Source organism: Sparassis crispa (assembly GCF_003851025.1).
Source record: "Sparassis crispa DNA, contig_000006F, whole genome shotgun sequence".
NCBI classification, from domain to species: Eukaryota; Fungi; Basidiomycota; class Agaricomycetes; order Polyporales; family Sparassidaceae; genus Sparassis; species Sparassis crispa.
In genome coordinates, this window is record NW_020939753.1 from 1,604,485 (window position 1) to 1,619,023 (window position 14,539).

The 14,539-nt window shown below is 50.0% G+C and overlaps 5 protein-coding genes across 5 annotated transcripts; 4 read left to right on the forward strand and 1 right to left on the reverse strand.

The window, feature by feature from the left end:
• Nucleotides 1-583: 583 nt before the first annotated feature.
• On the forward strand, nt 584-1,754 carry SCP_0705540 (hypothetical protein; the record flags this gene model as incomplete). The annotated part of the gene is made up of 2 exons (XM_027760479.1): nt 584-1,352; nt 1,414-1,754. The coding sequence occupies 2 exons, from the start codon at nt 584-586 to the stop codon at nt 1,752-1,754; spliced, it is 1,110 nt and encodes a 369-aa protein (XP_027616280.1).
• Nucleotides 1,755-5,546: 3,792 nt separating this feature from the next.
• SCP_0705550 (hypothetical protein) lies at nt 5,547-5,882 on the forward strand (the record flags this gene model as incomplete). The annotated part of the gene is made up of 2 exons (XM_027760480.1): nt 5,547-5,697; nt 5,764-5,882. 2 exons carry the CDS (start codon nt 5,547-5,549, stop codon nt 5,880-5,882), a joined length of 270 nt encoding a protein of 89 aa, XP_027616281.1.
• Nucleotides 5,883-6,921: 1,039 nt separating this feature from the next.
• SCP_0705560 (hypothetical protein) lies at nt 6,922-7,248 on the forward strand (the record flags this gene model as incomplete). Its single annotated transcript, XM_027760481.1, has 1 exon — nt 6,922-7,248. The coding sequence occupies one exon, from the start codon at nt 6,922-6,924 to the stop codon at nt 7,246-7,248; it is 327 nt and encodes a 108-aa protein (XP_027616282.1).
• A 3,024-nt stretch (nt 7,249-10,272) lies between these two features.
• On the reverse strand, nt 10,273-10,733 carry SCP_0705570 (hypothetical protein; the record flags this gene model as incomplete). The annotated part of the gene is made up of 3 exons (XM_027760482.1): nt 10,273-10,317; nt 10,367-10,569; nt 10,688-10,733. The coding sequence occupies 3 exons, from the start codon at nt 10,731-10,733 to the stop codon at nt 10,273-10,275; spliced, it is 294 nt and encodes a 97-aa protein (XP_027616283.1).
• Nucleotides 10,734-11,298: 565 nt separating this feature from the next.
• Nucleotides 11,299-12,518, forward strand: SCP_0705580 (hypothetical protein; the record flags this gene model as incomplete). Its single annotated transcript, XM_027760483.1, has 4 exons — nt 11,299-11,481; nt 11,545-11,733; nt 11,787-12,032; nt 12,090-12,518. The coding sequence occupies 4 exons, from the start codon at nt 11,299-11,301 to the stop codon at nt 12,516-12,518; spliced, it is 1,047 nt and encodes a 348-aa protein (XP_027616284.1).
• Nucleotides 12,519-14,539: the final 2,021 nt, after the last annotated feature.

A 14,539-nucleotide genomic window follows, 5' to 3' on the forward strand; every position in this document is an offset into this window, starting at 1 on the left:
TTCTACCACGCATAGTCCGCGCGCTCTTTTCATTCTTGATCCGCGGACGCTCGCTCTTCGCCAATTGCAGTGCCTCGTCCCCATTTCGCTCGGATACATCCCCCCTTACATGGCTATAATTTTATAAGCTCAACTTACTGACAGTTGCTCCCATGCCTGCTGTCATACAGAGACAAGAAGACTTGTGATGCGTACTTTCCAGGAACAGGTCCATATTTGGGCGGGGCTGTGTTTGACTGTTAGAACGAGCCTATCGCACACTGCCACGTCCACCGTTGGGTGCCTCGAATAAGTATCCGAGTCGCATATCTCTTCCACCATTCCCCCACTGAAGAAAGCCCACTCTGCGTCTGGACACTTGCTCGCTGTACGTTTCTCAATATTTTATTCTATGTGGCGATATGTCGCTTACGGTACCAAATTTTCAGCCTAGTCTTCTGCGGCCTGATACTTATCAAGACGACTGACGCACAAGGTGAAGCACTCTGCCATCCTTCTGTTCAATGGCAACTTGTTAGCCTCAACTTGTTATTCTTATTCTTCACAATGCGCAGTGCTCAAGCTCAACAAGTGAATGTCCGCGATGATCCCCGGTCTCCCAACTGAGTTGACGGACCGCATAATTGATTTCTTGTGGGACGACGCTCCGTCACTCTGCAGATGTGCCCTTACTTGTCATACTTGGTTACCGCGCAGTCACTACAACCTGTATAACAGCATTCATCTGGACACTCGCAGAAGTCTCGAGTCGCTCATACGAGCATCGAGGATCCGCAATGTTGAAAGGTCTCTGAGCTCCGTGCACAGGCTGGAGCTGCAGGATACGAAGCCGGGGTGGGTGCACCGGCTACCCCTTGTCCTCGGACACATACTCTCAGACATTCAGGAACTTCTGATCGAGCACCTCGACTGGAACGGAATATGCATGCACCCCGATACCGTCCCCTTCGGATTCATGCAGTTCGGACGTGTTACCACGTTATCGCTATCCGGCTGCACGTTTCGCAGTCCCCGGCAATTCCAGTGCCTCGTCTCTGCTCTGACACGGCTGAACATATTGAAAATCAGTGCGACGGTGTCTTCGGCGAAGACAGCTGTGGCAGACACCGCACCCGCACCCTTGCGGCTTCCTCCGCTTATCGAAGTATCTATGGATCCCAATGTGGATCAGCCGCTTGTACAGTCGCTTTTGGAGTGGTTCGCATGCGCATCTCTCAAGCCGGCGCTGCGGAAATTCCAATTGTATTCTTCAAGAAACGTCACGCCGCAAGTCCGCAAATTCTTGGAGGTGGTTGGGGGCGTTCTGGAGGACTTGACACTGTTCCTGGACCAATCGTTTTCTACATCAGATTGTGAGTACTTTGTCGCGCGATTTTTTAACCATGCGATGTTAATAACAAATACCTCATGCAGTAGAGCAGCTGAACGTGCGCAGTTGCGTATCGCTGCGTACCCTCGGACTTCGAGGCTCCCGTGCAATCGCTCTGGAACACATGCTGGGCGTGATTGCACCCAGCAGCCGGATCCACGACCTCTGGCTGCGGGTAAACACAATGGAGTCTTCACCAAACCTCCTCAGCATCTTCGAGGAAGCACGTTTCGCCGAGCTGCAGAGGTTCACTATCAGTACCTTCCCTCAGGAAGCCAATGCGAGTGTTACGGAGGCCGTCGAAGCATTGTGCAACCGAGGTGTGTGCGCGGACGTTTCGTTCGAGTACCCGTATGTCTATCCGAGGCCTGGTGGAGAAGGTTAATCTGTCGAGTGTCTTTCATCACGTGTTGGGAGTAGACCATCAGGGGCATATATGAGCATACAAATCTGCAGGAATGCACATGTAACATCCACTGGTGGAGCTGGAACTTGTTACATAAGTGGTCACTGCATGCGTTCCACTAGAAACTCCCGCACCATGGCTTTCAATTGGCGGGTGTTCGTTTGGTCCATGATAACTTATCGAGACCATCCAACAGTGCAAGTACACTTCAGAATGTCTTAGGGGGTGCCACTTGAGGGTTCTTCAACGCGACTCGCCGAGCGTAAAATCTGCCTGAGACCGGACTTATTAAGTGATCCAAGATGACAATGTATGAGTTCCCAGTGGACCAATAAGATCGTGATCGATCTATTTATCAACACCGCAAACATCGTATCGAGATCCTGCTATAGCGAATGCACTCTGAAAAAATGCTTCCTTTGTGGCCTGCTGCGCTTTGCGACCAATAGACTGCATTTGGATGTCGGAGGTTCGGCATATTCAGCTGATTTACAGAAATCGGAGACTGGAGTAAACAATACAAATGTTAACATGTACTCACAGCAGATCGGGTTCTCTGTCTCAGACAACCTCAAAATTATTGATGCCTGCGCCCCAGTACCTCGCGCGTCGTGCTCCAGGCGTCTAGCACAGAATGAAGGTATAGAAATAGAATAACGAGGGAGATCGGCTGCAATCACGTCTTTCTACGAAGCTTCAATGCGGCCGCTGGACGACAGTGGAAAGCAGGGATTGAAAGTAGGCAACCCTTGTCGTCCGATTGAAGTCAATATGGCGATAGAGGGCGGAGGAGCTGCCGGAAGCGTCGTGCGGGCGAAGCAATGCTGAGAATAGTACCTCGAAGTCGGTCGTTAGTGTAATGGTAATGTGTACATCTTTCGCTCACGAAGCCCAAGCCGCGTAAGTCCAGCCATCTACATTCCTTTGCAAACTTCAGCATTTGTGACTGATGGTAGTTTCCTCTGTTTTCGCCAAGGAGAAGTTTGCGCAGGGAGTATCATCTGGACCGAAACAAGGAACACCGACGACGTACAAATAACGGAGATGCCCGAAGGCAATGGGTAGCTCGCGTCCTGTGTGATTTCAGGGGAACCCATTCTTGGAGAACCTTACGACACTCGCGTTGAATGGACGAACGCGGTTGGCGCTCTGACTTCAACACTGAGAAAATTGGATCCAAATGAAACTTATTGAGCTCTGCTGCTGGGTATGTTTAAGTCCTTACGGACCTCTAGCGATGGGTCCACAGACTGCAACGCAAGTTCCTCGAAGTCTAGGATGGTCACGAGCTGTTCGCCGTAGAGGAACGTCTTCCGCTGCATCTCGCCTTTCAACAGACATTAGCGCGATGAAGAGAGAATGTTGGAGGCGCTCACCTTCCGCGATCCGCTTTTCCTTAAATTTCCCATAACTAAGAAACCTTTGAAATCGTGCGTCGGGCAATACCCTGATGTTCCTTTGCAGACCGGGGAGTCAGGAACTGGTAGTAGGTCAGCCTCTCCAGGGACTGGGAGGCAAGGGACGGCGGAGCCTGTGGGAGAAGTGGCGAGAGGGAATGCAATAATGTACAGGGTCCGCCTCGTTGTCGACAAGTACTGCTCCAGCAATTAATTGCTCGCAATGTCCTCGACGTCCCGCAGGGTGCAAACTGGGACTCGCACATCTCGCAGGGCGACGTAGACGGAGGAGAGCTCAGAACAGCGACACGCAGGAACGATCGGTGACTGAGAATATTCAGAGGTGCTCCCAATATGGCCCCATCAGACAGCGGTATTGTGTGGGGGTTGCACTGGCACACGCTAGTGGTTGCGGTGAGAGCGGACTAGCCGGGCCGTGTGTGGCGTCTCGCGTCTGTCACGATCACGTGCCGCCGTGACGTGCCTCCGAGACTCCGCCTGACGTCCACGGTACGCCAGGGTGGTCCCAGGTGAGGTATACTAGCCTGGGGAAAGGTGCGTGGTTCGATTTTCTTGTGTATGGCTCACTAGGGTGCCCCAAACTCACCAAGACCGCTGACGGAAGGACCGCCAATATGCAAAAAAAACGATCCAGGAGTTTCTTGGAATTGTAGTTTCGGGTGCGGCGCAGAGGGAGGGTAGCGGCCGTTGGAACTTGGGGCAAAGACGTGCGTGCCCTGGTTTATGATCGCCCGTCTTCAACTCTAACTTTGCAAGGACTGGCAGCAGTTTCGACGTTGCTGATATGATTCCGCAAAGAGATACATTTGTGCATGTATCTCTGCCGAATAGTATTACAGTCGTTCTTCCTCGTTGCGACATTTCTAGCCTCTCTTCGGCGAATTCTGTCAACGCTATCGACACAAAGCCAATCAACATCAAACTGACTGGAGTACGTCATGGAAGAATATTTTCTGACTTGTGACTTGACGCGAATATGCTACTAGCAAGGGGTTTTCCTTTTCAATTCCCCGTCCACTCACTAATTCTGACGCCGCGACTTCGCTTTCGTCCGCCTACTCAGCGCAGCCGCCCTCCAGCCATGCTCCCAGGACCGCGATGATCGTTAATGCTTTAGACGCAGTGAGCGGTAGCTCTATGCACGATCTGGACCTCGGTCGCCAGTTCTCTGATATCCTTGTCCCGACTACCCAACAAGCATCTAGTTGAGTGATCTGATTGTTGTATTGCATGCCCGGGGCACCTCACCGCGCCCGACTTCCCAGAAATTTGACATGAAGAATTCCCAGCTTCTTCATATAAATTACGGCGTCGCGTAGACTTCTCGTCATCTCAGCGAGCAACGCGATGGCGCCTAATCGGAACCTCCCTTGGCTTGGTCTTCGAAGGGTTTGCCACTCGTCGAGCGCGAACACCAACGGCAAGCACATCCTCTGTACTTTTCTCGTGCAAAGCGTTTCAGTTCGAGGACACCTTCTCCGCTCAGTCATCTGGTGTAGAGATCACCTTGCAGGTCCCGGAGTATCAACATAGGTCTGCCGCGAAACAAGACGAGGATGCCAGTGCGCCCTGGATTTTCATTGTATGTTTCTCGGTTCATGTTCCCCTCGCTGAAGCCATTTCTGCGATGAACGTTGCTTGCAAAACTTCATTGTCCATAGGACTCACGCACGGTCGCGCCTAATATTAGATGCAACTCGGACTACTCAGCTAATTTCGGAGCACTGGTTCTCGCCTAGACGCCCTCGCCGGTGCGTAATCGATCCAGTGCCAGTCAGTGGTAATAGCCGACATCTCACAGGTTCATCTCCAAGTAAGTGTGTTGCAGTATTCATTGGCATCTGTTCCGCAGTCATGGACAGCCTTGCGGTGTAGGTGCAGGCTGATAAGGAGCTCGAGGAACCGCTCGTGACAGCGCGTCCTATGCACAAGCTCTACAGCAGTCCGCGTTCTCATGACAGGTCGACAGAGCGCACGCACGGCCTCTTTAAAATATATACAGCTATGCGTGCGTCTACCTGTCACTTGCCGCAATAGACCACTCATCTGTTAAGGTTCACCATGTAGGAAGCACGTTTCGTCATGTCCCGTTCCTCTGGGCTTTGACAGCTCTACTCCGGTTTCGTGGCCCCTAAATATTTAAGCGTAGATGCGTGGCGATGAACACCCCAAGTACTAATGCGCGTTCAAGGCGTGTGAGTTGATGCCCCGCTTTTCTGAATTCATTGTCAATGTCCAAACCCCCTTCCTCCAGTCCTTGAATTCCCCCTTGTTCAACCCCGTCTTACTCGACACGATCAGTTCTTCCTAGTCCGAACTCACCTTGTCCGAAATCGCCTCGTCTGAACTCGCCATGTCCGAACTCTTCTCGTCCGAACTCGCCTGTCCAGAAGTCGAGTGGTCCGAGCTCCCATTTTCCGAACTCACCGGGTATGCATTTGCCGATCCCGAACTCAACCCAATGAGTTGCTTCCTGACTCCCGTGCCCAAATTCGCCTCGCCCAGTAAGTCCCTACTCCTAAACTCTCAAAGCGCACGACTGACATGGCTCGTTGTCTTGCCTCTTCTAGTTTCAGCACAGTCTAATCAGCACTACTTCCAATTGGACCACCTTGCATGGTGGGAGGCTGCGATCTGGGAATGCATACCGGTACGTCACTTAGATCCTACTCCGTTATCTGAATATTGACCACTGTCTATACAATAATCAACATTCTCATCCATAGTACATGAACATACCAAGGCTTCCCCCCGAGCTAACAGATCGCATCATTAACTTTGTGGGTAGCGACCCCCGTTTCTACATCACGGAGAAGAGTACGGTCACGGTGTACAGCTGTGCTCTCGTTTGTCGCACGTGGCTCCCAGCTAGCGTCTATCGTCTTTACAGCCAGGACTACTTGAAGATTGACATCGGCCTCTTCGAAGCTCTTGTGCGAGCATCGCGAGCATCAAGTAACCTCCATGCAGCCACTTTCCGCGTAGTGCGAGCAATAACCCTGATTGGTACAGAGCCTGCATGGGTGTATCAATTTCCCCTTGTCCTTGGACGAATGTTCTCAGCTCTCCAGGAATTGTGTATCCAGGGCCTCGAATGGGGTAAAGTTGTTATACATCCACGCACACTGCTAATCAGCTTTGGGCAGTTTGGACGTGTTACCAAGATGCAATTACGAAACTGCACATTCCGCAATTTCTGCCAATTTCGGCACCTCATCTGTGCATTACCTCGGCTGCGGACTTTAAATGTGCTCTACTCAAGATTAGAGAGATGCGAGACATCCCCAATCACTCATGCAGCATCACCATTTCCCACGTTCACCTGTCTTGTGGTGAAAACTGGAGATGATGAAACACAACTAGCCCTATCTTCAGCACTTTTTGGGTGGCTGACCTTGACACCGGCATCCATCCATCGTCTACAGAGGCTGGATACATTTCTATATGACCAAATTCTATCTCCTCTGAGAAACTTACTCATGCATGCCGGAACTAGTCTGGAGGATTTAGATTTAGACTTTGGTGCTGCTACTGCATCCAATGGTAAGGATTACACCCTATATCACAGTAGTATCAACCTAATGCCACCCACAGTGCAGCACTTAGATATACTAGGTCATTGCACTGTACTTCATAACCTCACTTTGCAGTGGGTGCTAGGCATTTCTTTGGCGGAGATCCTGCGCATCATTTCACCAAATTGCCGCCTCCAGAAACTTGACATATCAATGCAGCCAAGAGAAGTGGATTGCAAGTGGGAGAGCGCGGCCCGTATCGTGGACGAGCTGCAGTTTCTCACACTGCGGGAGTTCAAGCTGGGTGTTAATGGCAAAGACTTTGCTGAGGAAGAGAAGCGGCACATTTTGGGCTGTTTCGATGCCTTGCGTCGGCGCGGTGTCGACTTTAGGCTGTTTTTCGATGGCGACCTTTATCACAGTGATTCACCCACTGTATCAGCAGGCCAATCGAAGACTCCCGAGTTGCACATTGAAGACAGACAGTTGTCTGGAGTGCCTCTTACATCTAATGACGACGAGCACCAATTGAGCATCTGAGCAGACAAGGTCAGGAGAAACAAGACAGTGGATGCATTCTGATTCGGCGAGCGCAGCTGGCAGGCTGCAACGTTGCGGGGAGGACAGTAACTCGGGAGTTAGAATGTACAGACGGTGCGAGTCCTTCTATGCAGGATATCATTCTTTGTGGGACTGTATATACGCAAGTTTCGGAAGCAGGTTGATGTACCGGAGATACGTATGCAGAGCGTGTAACGGGGATGGGACTGAGAGCGGCAGCACTGTGCGTAATGATCATGGGCACAATTGTTAGTGAGACGCTGGAGCACAAAGGGGGTGCGAGAAACGACAGAGGCGCAACCCAGCAACTCAGGCTGTCTTTCTTGGGGGTAGGCCAGAAAGTAAGACAAAAGGAACATACCTGATGACATTCTTCTCGCTCTCTCCCAGTCCGAGGGCTGCTAGATCAACGTTCTCCAAGAATTCTGCGACGGCCATCAGGTTGATCAGACAGTAGCCTTCCTCGCCTCCTCCAGTGCCCTCGCGGCGAAAACGTTGAATATAGAGAAGATTTGACACAAGCCGGGGCGGATTGGCTTTGACCACGGCAAAGATCATGAGGGGTAAGATGATGTCGCCTGAAACAGGCGTCGGCGAGCTGGGCCGAGACAATGTCAGTTGTGAAGATCTACGTCGGTCAGGAGCGCTTGATGCATCAGCTGCGATAATATTGTCCTTCCGTTGTAATTTGACAGATTTACAAGTGTCTCGCGAATCGCGCAAGACGTGTGGGCTGCGCGTACCGGATTGCCTACAGTTTGTACTTAGTAGATAGTGGCCGAGTATGCAGTTTGTAGATCTGAAGTTCTGATTGCATTGAATGTACAATACAGAGATACGTATACATGAAGTTGATAGCGCGATAAAATCAGGCATACTGACGGTATTGCATACCTGCGACAGCACGCACCGGTATACCATGCCTTGGCGAACAATATGGTCAGGCAGAACGTCCACGGGCGAAAAATATGCAGAATATAGATGGCGACATCCCTGATCACAAGTACTAGACTGTTTAGCTCGGCACACGCGGCGTACCACAATGTTTTCCAGCGGGATATGGCGAGGTCACATACTCAGAAGTATTGGGCTACATCTGCATATTCTTGTGCTACTGTCACTTCTGAAGCTCCGGAAATCGCACCGCTAACCGCAAGGTGGTGCTTGAAATGACAGAACTGTTCAACTTGTACATATTGATGGTAGGGGTACACAGATCTTGCGGAGGGAAGACACCGAACACCCGATCCCGAGCGATTTAAAAAAGTTTGCTCACTACTGCCGTTACTGCGCAGAAATCCTAACGACGAGAGAAGTCAACGTTGAGCCAATGATGACAGAAAAACACGCACATATGATGAGTTTGCTTGGCCACGGAAGCAGCGAAACGCGATTATGCGCCGATCCAGCGGCACGATACATCTTGTGTAGTCTCGAACGCAAAACGAAGGGTCTTATGAGTTACTTCAGCTCCAAAGGAGTCGCCACTTAAGCTTGAACGACCGTCCATGATGACAATACTTGATCATGGCACATGTTGGATACGGCCCTTCGGCAGCGGTAGCCCGGCGCGATGGGTACCCACACCAACGCGGAGAACGGCAATTTTTGCTACTTGAGCTGTGATATAGACACGCAGTTGAGTAAGGAATACACGGACGCATAAAGATCCCGATCCGATCAGATAGTCTTGGAAAGATGAATTGATCCTAAGATGACCGACGAGAACTTTCGGTGCGTAGGAGTGTTGTTGGGAGGAGCGCCGAGGTGTCGTATGTTGGTACTACCATGGACAGGTGCTGGACAGGTTGGAGATCTGATAACTTGCGAACGTGATCAGGAGGACTCGAAGTGTTAGGACGTTGAGTTTCTCGATTGTGATCGCCAGTCAGGCTTCGGGCGGCGAGCGCACCCTTGAAAAGATCGGCGATGAGACAGCGAGCGTCTTCGATGTTGAATCGCTATCCAGTACACCCTAAAGGGAGCGCGTTATCAGTGAGGCGTACGACGAGATTGAGAGAGGAATCAGGGCACGTCAGCCAGCACACCTGGGCCGGAAAATGAAAGGATCATTGAAAACACACAAACACTAGTCGTCAAAATTTGAGCACCTCGGGAGAAGCGGAAATTGAGAAAAGGCGCGATGCATTATGCGGCCCGTCGCAATGAGTTTTGACTCGTCGCACTACCAGAAGTTCTCTTCCGTGTCGGTGGCGTTACTGGCATTAACACAACCAGTCTTGCAGCTCGGGCGGTTTGCTGCTTCATTGGGCACTCAGCGGTCATTGTGACGAGTAAGGTCAAGGTGCGTACCAGCGGGAGGATACAGATAAAATGATGCCGGACTTCCAGCGAGCTGTGAGCATCCGAAGTTGGCATAGAAACTAGAAGGAGGTATAGCGACAACGTACGAAGATCAAGGCATCTTCAGACCATAGCACGGAAAATCTCACCTCCCGCACTCTTATCCGACACCAGACCCTATACAGCACGCCAACGAAAGTACATCATAACGCGACACGGTGATCAAGACAGAACCACTAGATCCGGGTGTGTCTCCGACTGCAGTCGCAGGGGGCGGAGATTAATGGCGTGAGGGGCAGGATGGTCAGCTGCGTCGGTGCGAGTACTGCTAGGATAATAAGCTTTTTGTACCGTGGATAGGCATGAACACACGCAAATTATTTAGTTAGTTGGGGCACGATAAGTCCATCTATTTGTGACTCGAGCACATCTAAATAACACCGTATATATCCGTATTATTCAATTCTATGCATTGATATCAGCTCAAGCATTTGGAATACAACTAGATGAGGGTAGACGTCCTGTAAGGTCCTGTTTGCGCAACCAGCATATGCATGTAAGCCATCTCCTGCTCCTCAGACTCGCCAGATGTTCTCGTCAAGTCGGACTGCAAGCACGTCATCGATTTCTGTTTATAGCTACAGATAAGATTAGATAACACACGATCTGGTGATCGTGTCGCGTCGCGTCCCCGCCGGCTCACAATCCCTCATACACTTCATCGCGATAGAATTCAACTAAGCGCTATTCATTGCAATCAGCACACAAATATCACCTACAATGAACTCCGTACTGGCTGAAATCCAAGATCCGGCCATGCAAGCCATCTGGGGAACCCTTCCTCGCGAGCTTCGAGAGCAATACCTGGGACAGCTTCATCAGCAACAAGAACGCACAGCAGAATGGCAAAGAACTCAGCCTGCAGGAGGTTTCCAGGGAATGCCGTTCCAAGATGGAGCTGCATCAGCCATGCTGCAGCAGAGACGAAGAAATGCACTTGCCACCATCACAGATGAGGAGCGCGAAGAAAATTGCCAGGGCCGAAAGGAACGACGGAAAAGAAAGAAGTAAGTATGAGCACAGCACAACGTATGAAAAACTACAAAAAACTTACATTTTGCCAAGCTGTCACCAACAGGTGTCCCGTTCCAGATCCCCATCACAGTTGCGGTCGCAGAGGCCGACTAGTACTGTTCACGAGCAAATACCCACTCCTCGTGCCCAGGAACAGCCTGTTCCACTGCTACATCCCCCTGTGCTTGGTAATCATATCGATCCTAGAATATTGCAGATTCCTCCGCCTGCCTTGACGGCGCATATAATCAGTCTTCTTCAGCAAAACATGTTGGGCTCGTTCACAGCTGCAGTCCCGGGTAGCAGCCAGGTTATTTTAGGTCACGCAGATGATCAGGAACATACTTTTAGCATCACAGACAGGAGTACAACTTCCACAGCTCGTGGCACCCACTCAGCATCACGAGGTGCCTCTACTGCAGCCAAGCGCAATTTCTTACACCGCCATCCCAATCCAGTTGATCAGAATGTTGAAGACTGTACGCCGGGCATATCAAATGAGAAGCGCATAGACATAAGCAAAGGCAAAACAAGTGACTTAACGGGAGAGCAGCGCAAGGCGAAGACGTCCATCGGAGTAGGCTATATGTGCTTTGTGACAACGGTATTTGCTGACAAACATCATAGAAACTCACCGCATCGTGCATTCGAATGGTGACAGGTGTCAGTGTGAAGGATAAGTGGCCTGTTGCAGATCAGGGCATTATGCTGGAGCGGAAGAATGAGCAGGCTGGAGAAACATACCTGAATCCCTCGTTTGACTTCGGGGTACAACATGCAGATAATAGGAAGCTGCTGCTCCGAGTGCGTGACATTGTGTATGGCGAACTAATGGTACAGTTCCCCCTACAAATTCATTGCTAGGATACTGACGATGGTCCTTGATGCTGTATGCAGGATGAGAAGACGCGACCGGAGTTCATGAATGATTCAACCATGTTGATCACTGCGGACACAGTGTACGAGTTAGCAAAAACCTTATGGAGCGGCTTCAAGGAGGCTTACCGTGGGCAAATCAGAGCGGACAAGAAGGTGCTGCAGGAACGCAATGCGCAGAATACAAGACGTATGCAGTGCCGTAGACTGGTCAGTGCTACTTACCCTACTTCATAAACTTCGACATCAACGATCTTCAATAGAAATCCAGTAAACTTCTACTTGGCATTCCCACCTATATCAAAGAACATGGTGTCGACCCGAGGGAGCTGATAACCCCCGAGATGATGTCAGATGACGCCTCCGGACCTGAGATTGTAGGTGAAGAAACCAAGGACGACTGGAGGAAACGTATGGCAGAGGAAGCTGGGATGGGAGAGCTGCCGGACTCTGTCTTGCAGAAGCTTAGATTTTTTGAGATCATAAGGCCCAATTGGCGTTCTGAAGAGGTGAGTAGTATTACAACTCAGAGAACTTAAAATTGCGTGACTCACAAGAGGTTCCAGTACTCCGATATCTTGCACAAGCTGTGGGACTATTTCTGGGCGACTCTGCAACCTAAAGACCGGCAGGAATTCAATCAGCGTGTGTACTCAGAAACACGATCAAGCGATCATCCTCCTGCCATTGCTCCATTCAACTTCGGCATCAATCGTGAGTGGTACGAGAAACACAAGGACACATACCCAAACTCCGTGTTGCTGCACGACTGGTATACCTTTGGTGATCCTGCTGGCTTCGGGCAACATGCGGACAGTACTCAGGGAGGAGCAGACGATGATCCTGCTGTCGGGGGAGATGAGGATGAGCCCAATGCCCATGGAGCACACGGATCAACTTGTTCCACACACCGGTCTCGCTCGCAATCTCCCAGCTTCCACTCCGGTACACCTTCCGGCAGCGACTCAGAGTCCAGTGACGACAACTCAAATTAATGCACAAGCTGCTGTAGATGCCGCTGTTTCATGCCCTGGACCGAGAATTGAATGGTGCTTGTTGCACTGCTTGTTCTTTCTATTCTCACTTCTGCGCTGTACTTGCTGTTCTGGCTTCTTCGCTGTGCATGTTTGCTGCTCTCGCTTCAAGCTGTTCGTTATTCTTGCTACTGACACTGCTGTGCTTACCACTTGAACCCTTGTTGCTCCTGCTGTTCGAATGCTATCCTGCTCATCAAAAAGTCTCATTGAATCGCCGATCGCATACGTCACCGTAGTGCTATAACCTCATCTGCATGTCATTACCTTGCTGTTACGCTCAGTCGACTGAGTATTGTAGCCTAGATACGCTATAATTCCTGATATTTATAGGGCAATCAACAATCAATGTGATAATAAAAATAGAGATCATTCAAAATATAAGACATACCTCTATGTCGTTCAATGGCGAGCGGCAAATCAAACAACTTCACTGGTTCAAGGTGGCATGTGCTTTGGCAGGATCAGTCCTCTATGACCAATGACACAGCATGCTACGGAAAATGTTGAGTATCACAATAAGCTGAAAATTCAGATAACGCACCCGCTCCAATGACGTTGTCATCCACATTTTCGGTTTAGTTGTACGACATACACCGCGAGCGAGCTGGCAGCGAATAAGTCTCAGAGGGGTAACTGCAGGAGGACCATCAATATCTGTATGGTATTTTTGATACTCCCAAAACTCGGTCTCGAGCTCCAGACTAGTGAAATGCTGTATGAGCTATGTGTTTGATTCACTGCATAAATGAGACCTCACTAGTCATTCCAGATGTCATCGCTACATGGAGTCTTATTGAGATGCTTCATCCATCGCATCTCAGTGAATACGGCATCACCTGTGGTACCAGACTGGAAGTGCTCGAAAACGTTCATAACTTCACCTGAGAAAACTTCGCCATCGAGGTCTGCCTTCACTATGGCAGACGCAGCAGATAGCTTGCTGGATCGAGTCACTGGTGTTATTTGCCGACTATCTATCAATACATAGTGACTAGTCATGCATTTGTCCACGAAATTGCAGGAAATGCGCGCTGCGCGGTGCATCAGACTCTGTTGTATAGTAAACTTGCTTGTGGTCACGATTGTAGAGTGCATAAAGGGCAGCTCTTGCACGATCTGATAGCTTTGTCCCTTGACTTGTTGTCGGGCCTAATGATATCGACAAGGACGACAGTGCTGAATAAAGAGTACGTGAGTGAAGTGAATATTATTGAAAGCAACTAGTTAATGCTAACCGTCGTCTGCAGCATCCACAAAGCCTTGCCCTATTGATTGGACCGTACCACGTGCTTCACGACTTTCATGCAGCAAGTGCTGTGCGATGGATGCAGAGATATCTTCTCGAGATGTAACTTGTGATTGTGATACAAATCGCACCTGGAAGATAATTGAAATCAACGGAGAAGGTGAGTGGCTCGACACGTGAGTGGAGTCTGACTGACCATGGATTGAAGCTGAGCATCTCGTTTGAAGGCTCATAACATGCTGATTTCGAGTTGACCACCACCCCAGTTATTTAGATGGAAACTCTTGAGCAATTTGTTGAGTCGTTCTGGTAGGAATGACCAGAAGCTATATACAGGTCCGTAATCACGTATCTGCGCAGCGATATGTGTAGAGAAGTGGTGGTTTGGCATCATACCATCATTGCCGTAGAGCTACACCAGTGATATCAATTAGAAAGCAAGCTGAGCAAGTTGAATATGCACATGCCTGTTTGAATTCGCGCAAGTACTCAAACAGAAGTTTTTCTCCATGATTGATTTGTCCCTCTATGATTGATCCACCAAGAAGAATCTTCAGCGCAGTTGCGAGTTTCATGTACCCATTGATCTCTTCAGGCCGCATGCATCGGCGTGGTTCTTTGGGTTGTGGACCAGGATCCTTGGTCTTCTCCTTGCGCCCGGTCTTTATGTGCACAGGCATTGAGGTCCCTTCATTATTTGCAGGCTGGGAGACTGACAGACATGAGGTGCAGG